Below are 15,209 nucleotides of genomic sequence, written 5' to 3' on the forward strand. Positions count from 1 at the left end.
TGTACAGGTCTGGGCAGGAAGGGAGATTGCCCTTTCTGGGGCCACAGCTAGGACCAACGCAGCTGACTTTGCTTTGCTTTGCTTTTCCTTTTCTTTCCTCTCCTCTCCCTCTCCTTCTCCCTCTCCTTCTCCCTGTCCCTCTCCCTCTCCCTCTCCCTCTGTCCTCTCCCTCTCTCCTCTCCTCTCTTTTCTGACAGAGTCTTGCTCTGTCACCAGGCTTGTATGCAGTGGCGTGATCTGCGTTCACTGCAGCCTTCTCTGCCTTCCGGGTTCAAGCGATTCTCCTGCCTCAGCCTCCCGAGTAGCTGGGATTACAGGCGTGAGCCACCGTGCCCAGCCGCCGCTGGCGTATCTAAGATCCACTGGGGGTGAATCTGGCATTTCTGGGCTGGTTGTGCCTGGGACAGTCTTTCTTTGAGGCCCTTTGTGATCAGCTGACTGCTTAGTGGGCTCTCAGCCCCCAGGACAGCACATACCCTCTGAGACATGGTTCTGAATTGTGACATGGAAGCTGTGCTATTTGTTCTGTGCTTTCCTCATCTTTGCTTCTGTGATGCCTTCACCAGGGCAGAGGTCCCGGCTAACTCAAGGGCATGGACTACTGTCATCCATCTAGCAGAACCATGTAGGGACGCATCACAAAAACACATTCCTTTTGTCTCCCTCTGTATAAAAATCATCAAAGGCAAGTTATTGCACCACTGTTGCTCTGCCACCATTCCATTTTTATGACAGTTTTGTAAAGTGGGTGGCACTGACCCCATCTTATTGATGAGGAAGCTGAGGCTGGGTGAGATTAAATGACTTGCCCGAGGCAGCTCTGCTGGCAGGAGCAGGGTGGGGCTGGCCTGTGTCGGCCTCTTCTGCATGTGGAGTGACTTCCATCACGCGGAGGCTTGTCTGTCTCTGTGTCTGGATTTCCCCCTTTTAATACAGGCACCAGTCATATGGATTAGGGCTCCTGCTAGTGACCTCATTTTACCTTGATTACCTCTATGAAGACCTTATTTCCAAATAAGGCCACATTCCGAGGCACTGGGGTTTGGACTTCAGCATGTCTCCTATGAAGGAGACAACTCAACCCTTGATGGAGGGGATCATGTCCACTCAACAGAGGAGGAAACCGAAGCCCAGAGAAAGCACATGACTCACCAGCCATAACGATTATAAGTGAAAATATCAGGTCCAGCGGTGATCCATACTCTTCCCCCACAGGGCAGCATCCTAGGAAGGTGAGCCAGTGACGGCTGCCGGGCGGAAGGCGGCCCCCACCCCATCTTACTCGGTGGGTGTGTTCAGCACTGGGTCATCTTCACACTCTGCATTTGCACGTCTGGGTATAAAGGAGGGCTACTTTCTAACACCCTCCAGTTCTCTCTTCCTCAACTCTGGGCCTGGTTAAATGGGGGCACACAGAGTGGCGGCCCACGCAGCCCACCTGCTGGCGCCTTTTGCATGTGTGACAAAGAGCAGGGCTCATTCATTGCCACCTGCTTTGCTGGTTGGATATAAAGCTCATTTGTCAGAAGCCATCTGTGCACGTGGCGGCCCGTGACATTCCGCCCGAGCCAAGGGAGGACTGTTCTGGCTCTGTCTGTGAAACCACCTCACGGGGCAGAGACCACGGGACCTGCTCTGGCTGGCACTGGGCTGGGACAAATGGTAGCTGGCCCCTGCCTTCTAAAAGAGCCATGTTTCCCTCTGATTTAGCTACAAAGCCGTTTACCATGACCTGGAGCAGAGCATCAGAGCGGCTGATGCGGTGGAGGACCTGAGGTGGTTCCGAGCCAATCACGGGCCAGGCATGGCCATGAACTGGCCACAGTTTGAGGTAAGAGGAGGGTGTGCCCATGACCTCGTTGGCCTGGAAGAGGACCTGGGCCCACAGAGTTGGTAGATGATGTCCTCGTTCTCATTCCAGACTCTATGTTGGTGTTTGCCCTGTTTATCAGGCAGTCTTTAGGCATAGCTATAGTACAGACCAAGTTCTGGCATAGAGTCCTGGGGGGCTGCAGGCATTACCAAAGGCCTTCTGAACCTCTTGTGAAGTTGCAGTTATGTCCTCTCTAGTTGGCAATGTTTGACTGTCACTCTTTGGCCACTGGCATTCCCTTCCTTCCTAGTCAGTCCCAGGAGCTGCAGGCACACAGGACCTCAGGTCCCTGATTCACCCTGTGGAATGGCCGGGAAGGGAGCAGCCACAGTGCCCCCTCACAGTGGGCCAGGGGAGGGGAGGTGGTCTCAGTGGGCAGCCCTCCTTACCCTTCCAACAAAGGACTTTTCCCTACTCCAGGCAGTAAATTCAGTGAATCCTGATTCAAAATGAACGTTCTTTTCCCATCATGTGGGTCTGAGCCTTTCATTATCTTTACATTCGAAATGCAAGGACTTGGGGATCTCAGGACTCACCCAGGCCTAGGATTGGTCACCAGGCCCCACCTGGCACCCTGAAGGCAGTGGGTGAAGGTCCTGCTGCCCCTAAGGCTGAAGCACATGGCGTCAGCTGCCCCAGCGGGGATGCTGAGGGTGACTACCTCTGCCGTGGGCGTGGACCTCGTGGCTTCCCCGACTCAGCAGCGGCCAGAGCCCGGGCTACATTCAGATTCTGCTCACCTCTGACCACCTGTGGGAAGCTGAGTAAACTATTCACCCTTTTTGTGACTCGGTTTTCCCACGTGTGGAATGGGAATGACAAGAGCACCCATCTCCTGTCGGGGGCTGTTGGGGAACATGGTGACTTTGTCCATGCAGGGCTGTTGACCCAGGCCCACCCCTCAGAAGCCTCCTGGGGCCTCGTAGCCTGCAGTTTTGTCAGTCCTTACTCCTGCACTTCTTTTGTGGCCCTTAACAGGAAGGTTTCTCCAAATGACAGCATGGGCCCTGCCGCCGAGCACTCCCCTGTGCCAGCCCAGGACTTGCTCCCACTAGGAGGCTGCAGAGCAACTGTGCCCCTTCCACAGAGGCACTGGGAGAGCATGGAGGGCCAGAGCCTTCCCGAGTGGAAGTGGCCCTAGAGGAGACAGCACAAAGCCCAGCCTCTCCTCTGGAGCCACACACCAGGAAGCCTCGGCTGATGTGTTTTGTGCACAGCTGGGGTTTCACACACGGCGAGGATTTGCTGCTCCCGGAGTGCACAGGAAACCACCTGTGAAACTCACTTGGGTACCTTAGAGGTGCCCATTATACCCAGAGAGGGGCACAGTGGGGAGGACTATTTGACAGTCTGTCTCCTGGAGGGTGTCCCAGCCAGAGCCCAGGGGGCCCTTCTCTCTGAGGGTCCATGGGCTGGGAACCAGCCCCTGTGCGTTCCTTGTGCGCACATTTGCAGCTGTTACAGGACCATGCCTGACTTTCTCTAATGCAGTTCTTTGTTTTATTTTTCATGCCACAAGGATGAAGTAAGTGTCTGCGTTCGGCTAACTCATAGAGTGCCATACGCCGTGCAGGGTGTCTGTGGCCCACATGGGTGTGTGTGCTGCCCCTGTCAGGCTCCTAGCAGTTCAGCTGAGGCTGCCCTGCTGTCAGGGGTATTGAAAGCCGGCCCTTCCCTTCAGCACCAGCTTGGTATTGATCCCATTGGCCTTTGGAAGCTGCCTGATCAGGATGAATTTATATTCAGAGGTCACTGTGGAGAACTCTGAGGTTCTGATTAAGTTCTCAGTCAACCTATTCCAGTCAGAAAATAATTAATAGACAAAAAGGTGACCCAGATTTAGGATCAGGGGCCCAGGTCTGCCACCCCCCTCTGCGTGGGCAAGTCACGTTGCCTTTCTGGGCCTCAGTTTCCTCATCTGACAAATGGACAGGTTAGACAGGATGCTTCTGAGTTGGCTTCCAACCTAAAAGTTCTGGCCGGGCGCGGTGGCTCACGCCTGTAATCCCAGCACTTTGGGAGGCCGAGACAGGCGAATCACAAGGTCAGGAGATCGAGACCATCCTGGCTAACAAGGTGAAACCCCGTCTCTACTAAAAAATACAAAAAACTAGCCAGATAAGGTGGCGGGCGCCTGTAGTCCCAGCTACTCGGGAGGCTGAGGCAGGAGAATGGCGTAAACCCGGGAGGCAGAACTTGCTGTGAGCTGAGATCTGGCCAATGCACTCCAGCCTGGGCGACAGAGCGAGACTCCGTCTCAAAAAATAAAATAAAATAAAAAATAAAAGTTCTGTAAGTACGTGTGAGCAGAGCTGTGGACTCAGCCACACCAAGTTTTAATCAAAGTTGTCTGGTAACCGGTGGAGATGTGGGTGAAGGAGAGCTCATTAAACACCTGCAGGCATGCACAGACTCTTCTAGAAAATCAAGACACAGTCTCCATTCATGGTTTTGCCCTAGTCCATTTTCCGTGCAGCTGGTGAAGCCCGTTCGCTGCCCGGGAACTCATGAGGCTTCCGGGAGGAGCGTGCTATGCTTCGTTAGCCCCAGCATGAGCTCAGGTCCCAGAGGAAAATCCCAGGGCAGCAAAACACAGGGGAGAGCCCTGCTCCTTGGAGACTGTGAGTCTGCTTGCCTGCCCCTTCTGTCAGGTGGTAGCCACCTAGCCCTGGTTTTATTTGCAGTCCAGGGCCCATTTTTCCACATGGCAGGCTTGCTCAGGTCTCCGAAGCCAGCTGTCTTGACCCTGTGGCCCAGGGACAATTTAGGGCATCGACGCAAAGGATCTTCAGCACTTCAGGACAAGTGCCTCAGAGGCTGGCTCATGTCTACTTTAGGAGGCTCAGCACGACATCTAGGGAGGCCACAGGGGCCCATGCTGGCCTGAGGGAGATGGGGCTGAGAACCTTGGTGGGCAGGGTCAGGATCAGGAGGCCCCGGACCTTGCCCTGGTCCTCACCACCCCCGCTGGTCCTCTAGGAGGGCGCAGCATGGCCTGGGGGTGGTGGTAGAAGTGCCCCTGCTTTGAACAGTGAGGAGGGGCTCAGGCTGTTTGGGTTCATAAGTGGGGCGTGGGGAGCCTGAGGTCTTCCGGGAAGCCAGAGAGAGCAGGGGTCCGGAGTCTATGCATCAGATGCATGGAGCGGACTGCAGGCTCGCTGGGTAGGAATGGAGGACAGATGTGGCTTCCCGCAAGTGAACCTTCGGTTTCTCTCCCTCGGCACCTGTTACCCAGGAGTGGTCCGCAGACCTGAATCGAACCCTCAGCCGGAGAGAGAAGAAGAAGGCCACTGATGGCATCACCCTGACGGGCATCAACCAGACAGGCGACCAGTCTCTGCCGAATAAGCCCAGCAGGTGAGTGGGTGCCACCTCCATCCAAAAGAGGCCGTTCCATGGAGGGGGGCCCCCGGGCAATCGGCATGGTCCAGGAGAGCGCCAGCCTAGACACCTGGGAGGTTCCTGGGCTCCTGAGCTCTGTGGACCATGACCCAGCCTGGACACCTGGGAGGTTCCTGGGCTCCCGAGCTCTGTGGGCCGTGGCCCAGGGGCATCTCCAGGGAGGGTCATCTTCCTGCCTGGTGCCAGAGCGGCTGACAGATCCAGAGAGGGAGCCTTGGCCCTGAACTTCAGACCCGAGTGGGTAGGAGCTGATGACAGGGCTGGCATTCATGTCTCCAGGGATAGCACCACCCTGCCTGGACACTGGTGGAGGTGCCACCCTGGTTCCCTTGGGCAGCCGAGGTCCTGCTGAGTTTCGTGCTCACTCTGTATTATGTGCAGGCGCCAGTCAAGGGAGGGACAGGAGAGGACTGCCAGACATCTCCCTTCCAAATTATCTCTTCGCTAGGAGCATTAGTTATTTCTGACTTAGTCACTGGCTGAAAACGAGAGATATAAGGGTGGCACTGTGGTCATTAGAACCTTCTGGAAAGTGTGTGCTAGAGGAGGTCTTCCTACAGGACCTGCCCAGAGGCCTCCATGTCACACTCAGTAATAGTCATTTCATACTGGGGCTTCCTAAGAAGGCTCAGCCCAGGTTCCCATGGCCTTCCTGCAGCCCCAGGCACTGAAGCCCCCAGCCAGGCTTCCCAGCAGGTGTGGCCATCATCATTCCGCTGCTGTGCACACTGGGCGGGTGGGCTCGGCGGTAAGTGCCTGTCCCAGGGATCAGGCCAGCACCTGTAATGCTTGGGGGTGGGAATGGGAAAGAAGAAACACTGCCTCAGAGGAGACGCTGGGGGCCCTGGGCTGGCCAGGGCTGCTGCACGATTCAGCCGCCCGCACCAGTGCCGTCTCACAACAGTCTGCTAGAGAAAGGTGCCAAGGAGGGAGGAGGGCCGGGGAGCTCAGACATGTGGATATTGGCCTCCAGCAGGCCTAGGTCCAGTACCCCTTGCCAGGCTGAAGCAGATGAGGCAGTTACTGGCCACTCAGGATCACTCTGGTGGCATTGGAGGCATGTCCTCGCCTCCCTTCCTTGGTTCTGGAGTGGTGGGTACTCAGGCTGAGCCGTCCGTCCAGTGCTTTGGGGGCCTGTGCCCTGAGGCCCTGGTCTTGGAAGTAGAAGGTGCTGCTGGCCAGGGTAGCCCGGTCCATAGGATCAGTTACTTGGTGGGGCTCCAGGGCCCTTGGTGCCTGTCTGATTGCTTGACAGTCTCCCTGTGGTCTTCATAGTGCGTAACTTAGCTCCCGGCTCCCAGCCCTCAGGCAGAGCTTGGCCCAGATCTCTCTGGCTCCCACACTGGGCCTGGCACACAGGCAGTTGCATGACTGGATTTTCCCTCTGGAGCACCAAAGGAATCCTTCTTTATGCCTAGAAAAGACTGTGCAGCAGGCCCTGGCCCTGATTTTGGAAGCTTCAGCCCCACAGAGCAGAAGAGTGAGCCCTGAACCCCTTACTAGTCAGGAGGAGGCCGTGTGGTCTGAAGAGCTCAGAGGCCTCTCCCACTCATCCATGAGAGCCGGCCCCTCCCAAACTATCACTCTCAGAGGAGACCCCGAGGGGCTCTTTGACCTCCCCCCAGCTCACGGTGGTAGGAGCCAGGACAGGGGAGAAGCCCTGAACATGGAAACCACTTTTGCTCCAACTGTGGCTTGTCACCCACCACCCCAGGGCCCCTGCTCTGGACAGACTGTCTCCAGGTGCAAGGAAGGAAAAGGGAAACCAAGTCCTCTCCTAGGCTCCTGGACCATGTTTCACAGCTGAAGTATTATTGCCCGCATTCTGCCACAGTAACCTTTCTGTTGAAACACCATGGTCCCCTCCAGTCACAGGAGGAGCTGATCTGTCCCTTGAGATCCTGCAGCTAGGAATTGCCAGGACCCTCATGGGCCCCTGCAGAGCTGGGATCCCCTGAAAGCTCTCTCTCTCCATAGCACCCTTAATGTCCCGAGCAACCCCGCCCAGTCTGCGCAGTCACAGTCCAGCTACAACCCCTTCGAGGATGAGGACGACACGGGCAGCACCGTCAGTGAGAAGGAGGACACTAAGGCCAAAAAGTTGGTGAACAAACGCTTCCTCTGGTCCCACCTCGCTCGCTCTGTCTCTCTCCCTCTGTCTCTCTGTCCAGGGGTCTCACCCCTGAGCACTCAGCAATGCACGAAGCTCTGCAGGAAGTGGGCACCTGGCGTGCTGCACCCAGGCCCACCGCCTGCTGGTGCACAGGCTCTCTGGCACCCCCATTCCTCGGGGAGGGCACAGCTAACAATCTTCAGTTGCTTTTTTTCTGTCCTCTGTTAACCCTTCAAGGCCCCAGCAGCACCATGACAGGAAAACAAAAAAGCACGAAGTCTGTGCTGGGGACTAGAGAGCGAGGCCCCAGGTTGGCCTCTGCTGTGGGCATCTCCAGCCGCCTGCCCCTGGAAAGCCTGTTGGTGGCTCAGGATGAGTGTGGATGGCATGAACTCGCACTAGCACTGGCTCTACCTGTGCTCCTTCGGAAGGAGCCCTCAGCCCTGAGCCCCAAGGCTCCAGTGCCCTCCCCTTGCAGGGGCGGGGGCCTCACACCCTCTGCCAGCCCTGTTCTGACAGCCCTGTGGCCTCCCCTTTCTTGCAGTGTCAGCAGCTACGAGAAGACCCAGAGCTATCCCACCGACTGGTCAGACGATGAGTCTAACAACCCCTTCTCCTCCACGGATGCCAATGGGGACTCGAATCCATTCGACGACGACGCCACCTCGGGGACGGAAGTGCGAGTCCGGGCCCTGTATGACTACGAGGGGCAGGAGCACGATGAGCTGAGCTTCAAGGCTGGTAGGTGGGCTCCCCCAGCATCCAGGGGAGGAGGGCTTCCCACCTGCAGGTGGGGGGCTCTTTTTTGTTTTTTAAGTCTGGAAAAGTTCTTGCTAGTTTCACTTGTGAGTCACTGCAGGCCCTTCCCCAGTGCCCTGGCTTCATCGTCAAAAGCAGCCCATTGGCTGGATGCTGTGCCTCATATCTGGAGTACCAGAGCTTTGGGAGGCCGAGGTGGAAGGATCGCTTGAGCCCAGGAGTTTGAGACCAGCCTGGGCAACATGGCGAAACCTGTCTCTACAAAAAATATGAAAAATTAGACCAGGCATGGTGACACGTGCCTGTAATCCCAGCACTTTGGGAGGCCGAGGCAGGCAGATCACTTGAGGTCAGGAGTTCAAGACTAGCCTAACCAACATGGTGAAACCCTGTCTCTACTAAAAATACAAAAATGAGCCGGGCGTGTGGCAGACGCCTGTAATCACAGCTACTCAGGAGGCTGAGGCAGGAGAATCACGTGAACCTGGAAGGCAGAGGTTGCAGTGAACTGAGATTGCACCACTGCACCCCAGCGTGGGTGACAGAGCAAAACTTTGTCTCAAAAAAAAAGAAAAAATTAGCTGGGCTAATTTTAGTGGCACGTGCCTGTAGTCCCAACCATCTGGGAGGCTGAGGTGGGAGAATCACCTGAGCCCAGTAGATTGAGGTTGCAATGAACCATGATTGTACCACTATACTCCAACCTGGGCAACAGAGCAAGACCCTGTCTCAAATAAATAAACAAACCAAAGTAGCAGATTAGCGGGGTGTGGTGATGCATACCTATAGTCCCAGCTGCTTGGGAGGCTAAGGCAGGAGGATCACTGAAACCCAAGAGGATGCAGTGAGCCATGTTCGTACCACTGTACTCTAGCCTAGAAGAGAGAACAAGACCCAATCTCTTTTTAAAAAAAAAAAAAAAAAAAAAAAAAAAAAACAACAGGTAGGCCGGGCACAGTGGCTCACGCCTGTAATCCCAGCACTTTGGGAGGCTGAGGTGGGCGGATCATGAGGTCAGGAGATCAAGACTATCCTGGCTAACAGGGTGAAAGCCTGTTTACTAAAAGTACAAAAAATTAGCAGGGCATAGTGGCGGCCGCCTGTAGTCCCGGCTACTTGGGAGGCTGAGGCAGGAGAATCACTTGAACCTGGGAGGTGGAGCTTACGGTGAGCTGAGATCATGCCATTGCGCTCCAGCTTGGGTGACAGAGCGAGACTCGGTCTCAAAAAAAAAAAGAAAAATAATAGTAGCAGATGCCCAATGCCAAGACTCAGAAATAGTGAGGTGCCCCTAAGCCAGTGCCTGGACGCCTCCCCTTGCTGGGCCAAGGCTGTGAACTGCAGGGCACTGGCTAGTCACGCAGAAGGGCATCTGGAGAAGCTGTTGGCCAGGACCACCAGGTTCCCCCATATGTACTCTGGGAGCTGCTAGCCCTGTAGGTCCCTGAGGGAAGCCTTTCTCCAGGGGTCCCCAACTGCCAGAGAAGCCCTTAGGAGAGCCACAGCTTTGCCCAGACCCTGGAGTAGCACTTGGCATGCCTCTGGACTAGGTGGGGCCTTGTCTCAGGTAGCAGCTTGTGTGTGTGCACATCTACCTGCCCACACCTACCATGCACATACCAACCCACACACATACCTGTGTTGCCAGGAGCAGGAACCATGGTTTTCTAAAACAGCCCGGATCCTGATTATGTGTGCTCTATCTGTGAAGACTTGCTGTCCAATGTCTTTTTCTTCTTTCAATGGTCTTCAATGATAGATAATCTTTTTTTTTTAATTCTTAATAGAGACATGGTCTCACTCTGTTAGCCAAGCTAGGGTACAGTCGTGCAGTCCTAACCCACACCTTTGTTGGCTCACACCTGTAATCCCAGCACTTTGAGAGGCCAAGGCCGAAGGATCACTTGAGGTCAGGAGTTTGAGACCAGGCTGGCCAACATGGCCAAACCCTGCCTCTACTTTAAAAAAAAAAAAAGTTATTCAGGCATGGTGGCTCATGCCTGTAATCCCAGCTACTGGGGAGGCTGAGACAAGAGAATCACTTGAACCTGGGCGGTGGAGGTTGCAGTGAGCCAAGATCATGCCACTGCACTCCAGCCTGGGTGATGCAGTGACACTCTGTCTCAAAAAAATAAAAGGAAAATTGCTATCTTAGTAGCACCTAAGGAAGCTGGAGTGGCCTAGGGCCAAAGCAGACTCAACAGCAACCCAGATTCTTCCCTCTCTCTTGCCCTCTTTGTGAAGCTCCCTTAGAAGCAGCATCTACCACTCCAAGAGGGAAACTGGGCCAGAACTCAACCCACATAGGCTGAAGTGTGCCCCTGCCCTTAGGCTACACTTGTGGGAAAGGCTGCCTTACCACCACCACCGCAATCCCCCACTCAGCAGGGAAGCCAGGGCCTGGGGGCTGTGCCCAATGGCCTAGCTTCTAACCAGCCTTCAGTCTTCTTCCCTCAGCACTCAAAATGCCCCCCTGCTGTCCCCAGACACTCATCCCCTGGGCTGGTTATCAACTAGCTGCCTCTGCCCAGTTTGAGAAGTTGGGTTTTTTGGTTTTGTTTTTTGGGATTTTTTTTTTTAATGTGCCTTTAAGCCATCTTCATCCAGTTTCTGATATCTTTGGTTGGGGTTGTTACCCCCGACTTTGTTGGTTTATTTGTTTATAATTTCTAACTCCTTTTCAATCCTACCTATTGGGTTTGACAGTAATTTTGTAGGTTTAAAATGTTTCTTCCAGATTCAAGTAAATTGTCAAAAGCAAACTGATTGAAATGAACCTTCTAATCACCAGTTCACATTTGCACAATGTGAAAGCTTTCCTGTTCGTTCTATTTTCTGTGTTATCCTGCTTTTTAACAATGCAAAATTAGCTCCCAACCGGTGTGGCTTGACTTACGTCTGTCTCTTGTGGTGCTCTGGCTGTTTGCCACATGGTAGTGTGCGGCTACAGGTCTCATCCTAGCCCCGGTAGCCTGGAGCCAGGCCTGTGAGCACAGCAGCCCATGAAGGCAGGGAAAAGAAACGCCAGGGGCCCAAGGCACAAAGCAGGGGAAGAGATGGTGGTTCATCACGGCTGCTGCCCTGTGGCCCCTGCATCTGCTCCTAATGCCTCTGGGTCAGATCTTTAGGAGCACTGCTCTGGCAGAAGTGGCATGACAGTGGGAGGTTGAGCCAGTGCTTATGCGTGTCCCGCCCTCCAGGGTTCTTTGGTGTCTTAACACTTAATCCTCACAGCACCCCCAGTCCACAGATGAGGACCACAGGCCCAGGGAGTGGAGGCAGTTGGTCCAGGTCTCCCAGCCAGCGAGTGGTGGCTCTGGGATTTGAGCCCAGGCAGTCCGGGGAGCACTGGAAGCCCCAGGCGTTAGCTCCGCAGGCATCTTGACCAGCATTGCTGCCATACAAAATTCAAAGCATCAGGGAAATGCTAAACCAGGGGGAAAACTGCATCTAATTCTGAAAAATGGACCAAAAAATGCCAAAGAGAGTTACAAAACTACAAACTTAACAATAAAGGCCAAACAGCACTGGGACTATTTCTTTCCCACCAATTGCTTGCCCCTGATGAGGTCCGAGCCAGCAGGCCCAACTGGCCTTCCCTGCAGTGAGTTACCAGCCAGAAGCACACGGGCCCTGCCCACCCCTGGGCTCTGAGCTGCTCTGCTTCCCTAACCTGGCAAATGCCAGACCTGGGGCCCCGCCCTAGTGCCACCTCCTCCTCACCATCCTAGTCTGCCTCCTTGAGACCAGGCTCCATCAGTTCCTCTCATCTCCGTATCTCCTCCTCTACCTGAGGCCTGGCCAGAAGTAGGAGGTCCTTCAGGCTGGAACAAGCAGAAGATAAATGGAACCACGTTAATACATTAGAGCCACAGGGAGATTCCAGAACAGTGCCAGGGGCTCCTGTCTCAGGGTGTCAGGAAAGGTTGACACATGGCACCGTGCACAAGTCCTCAGCCAGATGCTGGGGATAGAATGACAGGTATGACTGTCAGACGTGGTCCCTTCCCCTCTCGCAGCCTGGAAGTTGCAGAGGAGAGGGATTAACAAAGGCGGAGAGACCCCAGAGACAGCTGCTGGGAGAAAGGCGGCCGGGGCCCCGGTGGGGAGGACAGAAGAGGCCCAGCGTGAGGGAGGGGCACAACCGAGGGAGAATTCCTGCCACCTGGCCAGGGTGGTGAGGAAGGCACAGCCCTATGGAGCTCGATGCTGCAGTCCCAGTGGGAGCCACTGTGGCAGCTGAGAGCTGCTTGCTCTAAATTACTGTGTGAGACTGTTATCTCTAGATCTGTCAGAGGCCCATGACCAAAGAGGCAACTTAAAATGCATTTAGTAGAGAAATGACCAGGCCCTCGGCCTTCCCGCCACAGAATGCCTGGCCCTCCACCCTCTGTGGGCCCGAAGCTCACGAATGCGGCTCTCTAGCCCACCATCGGTGTCACACCCTCTCATGGAGACGGCTCCCTCTTTGTCTTACAGGGGACGAGCTGACCAAGATGGAGGACGAGGATGAGCAGGGATGGTGCAAGGGACGATTGGACAACGGGCAAGTTGGCCTATACCCGGCAAATTATGTGGAGGCGATCCAGTGATGAGCCAGGGGTCAGGCCAGTGGGGGACGGAGGCGGCGGGCCCAGGAGCTTCGGCCAGCCATGTGGGCATCCACTCCTTTTCCTGCAAGAGATGATGGTTCCATTGCTCTTGGCTTCATGGTGTCCCTGGAAGGCAGATGAGCTGGTCATTTCGCCTGGGACTTGGCACCTTTCCGAGTGCAGCTGGAGGGATCTGAGCGCAGGAAGACGCAGAACAACAGAAATAGCTGCCCCTCCCCGCCCACTGTGCCTGTTGGCCTATCATGGATCTCTATGTTCTTGACTTTGTCTCTCCTTTCCGAGTCATTGGTGGGTTACACTGATCTTGTTCCACTGATTACTCTGTCTGACAACTCCATCACCTGCAACTTAAATGAACAAGCTTACATCCTATTTTCTGAGTGAAGATTTTGAGGTTTTTAATTTAAAGGCTATGTACAGTTATACTTTTTTATACACCTGTTCATTTCTACTTAAATTATGGCACAGATTGATGCACACCAGTCTTGAGGAAGCGATCTCCCTGTTCCCATGCCCTGTTAGCCGTGCCATGTGTGGGCTTCGCCTCAGGTGGCAGCTGATGTTTGAGGAGAGATTGTAGCAGGAAGATGGAACCGGGTTATGGTTGGGTTTCTGTTGGGAATGCTAATGCTCTTTGTGCTTTTGGGCATCTGAATGGAAGCTTTAGATAGAACCTTCGGTAGAACTCCCCCAAATCGCCATATTTAAAAATTATTTTCACTCTATTCTTGCTTAAAACTATACTCTTTTGCAAATTAACAATTTTATCAGTGATTCAGAGTTAAAAAGAAGACTAACTTTTCAAGCAAATGCATCTGTAGATAAAGATGCTTTATATTAGACTGTCATGTCTCAGTGTATATCTGTATATATTATTTGATATTCAGAGAATCTAAAGCACTCATCTACTGTTTTAATGAGATTTAACAGTGAGTTTCGTTTGTAAACTGCTTGAAGTCTGTGGCATTGGGGCACAGGTCTGACTGGCCAGCTGGGTCTCCTCCTGGGCTCAGTGGGCCTGGGGCCTCTCTGACGTGGTGCCTGCTGGAGGGAGGCTTGTCATCACCGGCTGACTGCTGGTCCGGCTTCTGACTGGCCTTTGTCCTGGTTCCGTAGCAGAACACTGTAAAAGTGCCCGCGACTTTGCAGTAGTTGCAGATTTCAGTCGTCCTATTACTTGTGTGCAAACAAAAGCTGGGTCTTACCCACCGCACAAGTCTCTCCGGCTGCCCAGAGTCGCCAGGGAGCAGGTGCTGCAGCCAGAGCTACACTGTGGTCACATGGGGCGGCCAGGGGTGGGGGAGAACCTGTATTTTATGTAACTCAGCAGTGCCCACCGCCATCACGAGCTATGCATTTACTGTTTCCAGTGAGCAGATGTCTTGCTTGGAAAGTGGACCTGTGTCTGTGTCTGTCACGAGAACTTACCAGCAGAAATCCTCATTTCTGTGCTACAGATTTACCAAAAATTGTCGTCTTTTCAGTTGAAGAGTTCCTTTAAATGTATAGTATTTTAGGAAAAAATCAATAAACATTTGATCTCGTGCATCTGGAAGTCCCTTTGCCATCATCTGTCTTCACGTCCTCTTCACTTGGTGGGGGTGGCCTCCCCGGGGCTTACTAGCTTTGGAGCTGGGCAAGATCCAGGGCACAGGACCCCTGCCCAAAAGGCCATGGCCCACTGCCCCTGCCAAACCTAGAGGTTGGGGGTTTGAGGCACATGAGCCCTTTGGGGTTCCCCTCTCCCCGAGACCTGCTGCTGTTTGACCTGGGCTTCCCCACGGTGCGGGCATTGGCTGGCGCCTCTCTATTGCCCCAGCCCAAACAGCAGGACAAGACTGGTGTCACCCATAACTCTCCTCTGAGCACATTTTCCTGAGCACCTACCATGTGCTATCCACTTTTTACTTACATTATCTGCAGGTGCATCTCCAAACATCTCCATGGGGTATGGGCAAGTCTCCCCCATTTCCATTCTACAGCCGAGGAAACAGAGACTCCAAGAGCATCTCCAAACATCTCCATGGGGTATGGGCAAGTCTCCCCCATTTCCATTCTACAGCTGAGGAAACAGAGGCTCCAAGAGCCAGCTAGGGTTTTTTGAGGAGTCTCAGCCAGCCCAAGGCACTGAGCGAAATCCCTGAGGAACCCCTTCCCTCGCTGGAGAAACTGAGGAGGGAGGAGGCCTGGCTTGGCAGCCTTGGCTGGCTTGAAGATGGGAGAGAAGCAAGACATGAGGGCGGCTGTGGCCATGCTCACCAAGCCCTGGGAAGGCTGCCCAGAAAAGCACGCCAGCTGGGCATGGGGCCTCACAGAGCACCCGGGAGGAGTGAGGCAGGCAGCTGCCCCTGCAGTGTGGCTTTGTCCCGGCTCAGCAAGGGTAGGGGATGGATCCTTGTCACCCAAGCCTCCTTGTCTGAGGGGTGGTGGGTCCCCTGCTCCTAGCTTC

At 54.4% G+C, this 15,209-nt stretch overlaps 1 protein-coding gene across 9 annotated transcripts in view; it reads left to right on the top strand.

Annotated features, from left to right (window-relative positions):
- Window positions 1-14,308, top strand: part of PACSIN2 (protein kinase C and casein kinase substrate in neurons 2) — a 144,745-nt gene extending 130,437 nt beyond the window's left edge. For 7 of the 9 annotated variants that reach the window (XM_007975997.3, XM_073006642.1, XM_038007353.2 and 4 more), the window contains exons 7-11: window positions 1,711-1,831; window positions 5,109-5,230; window positions 7,253-7,375; window positions 7,933-8,129; window positions 12,627-14,308. In XM_007975997.3, coding sequence (XP_007974188.1) covers window positions 1,711-1,831; window positions 5,109-5,230; window positions 7,253-7,375; window positions 7,933-8,129; window positions 12,627-12,739 — 676 coding nt within the window. In that variant the 3' untranslated portion in view covers window positions 12,740-14,308. The remainder of the gene's footprint in view (window positions 1-1,710; window positions 1,832-5,108; window positions 5,231-7,252; window positions 7,376-7,932; window positions 8,130-12,626) is intronic. The other 2 variants (XM_073006644.1, XM_007975999.3) reach the window with 1 other exon arrangement.
- Window positions 14,309-15,209: the final 901 nt, after the last annotated feature.

Source organism: Chlorocebus sabaeus, chromosome 19 (assembly GCF_047675955.1).
Source record: "Chlorocebus sabaeus isolate Y175 chromosome 19, mChlSab1.0.hap1, whole genome shotgun sequence".
Taxonomy (NCBI): Eukaryota; Metazoa; Chordata; class Mammalia; order Primates; family Cercopithecidae; genus Chlorocebus; species Chlorocebus sabaeus.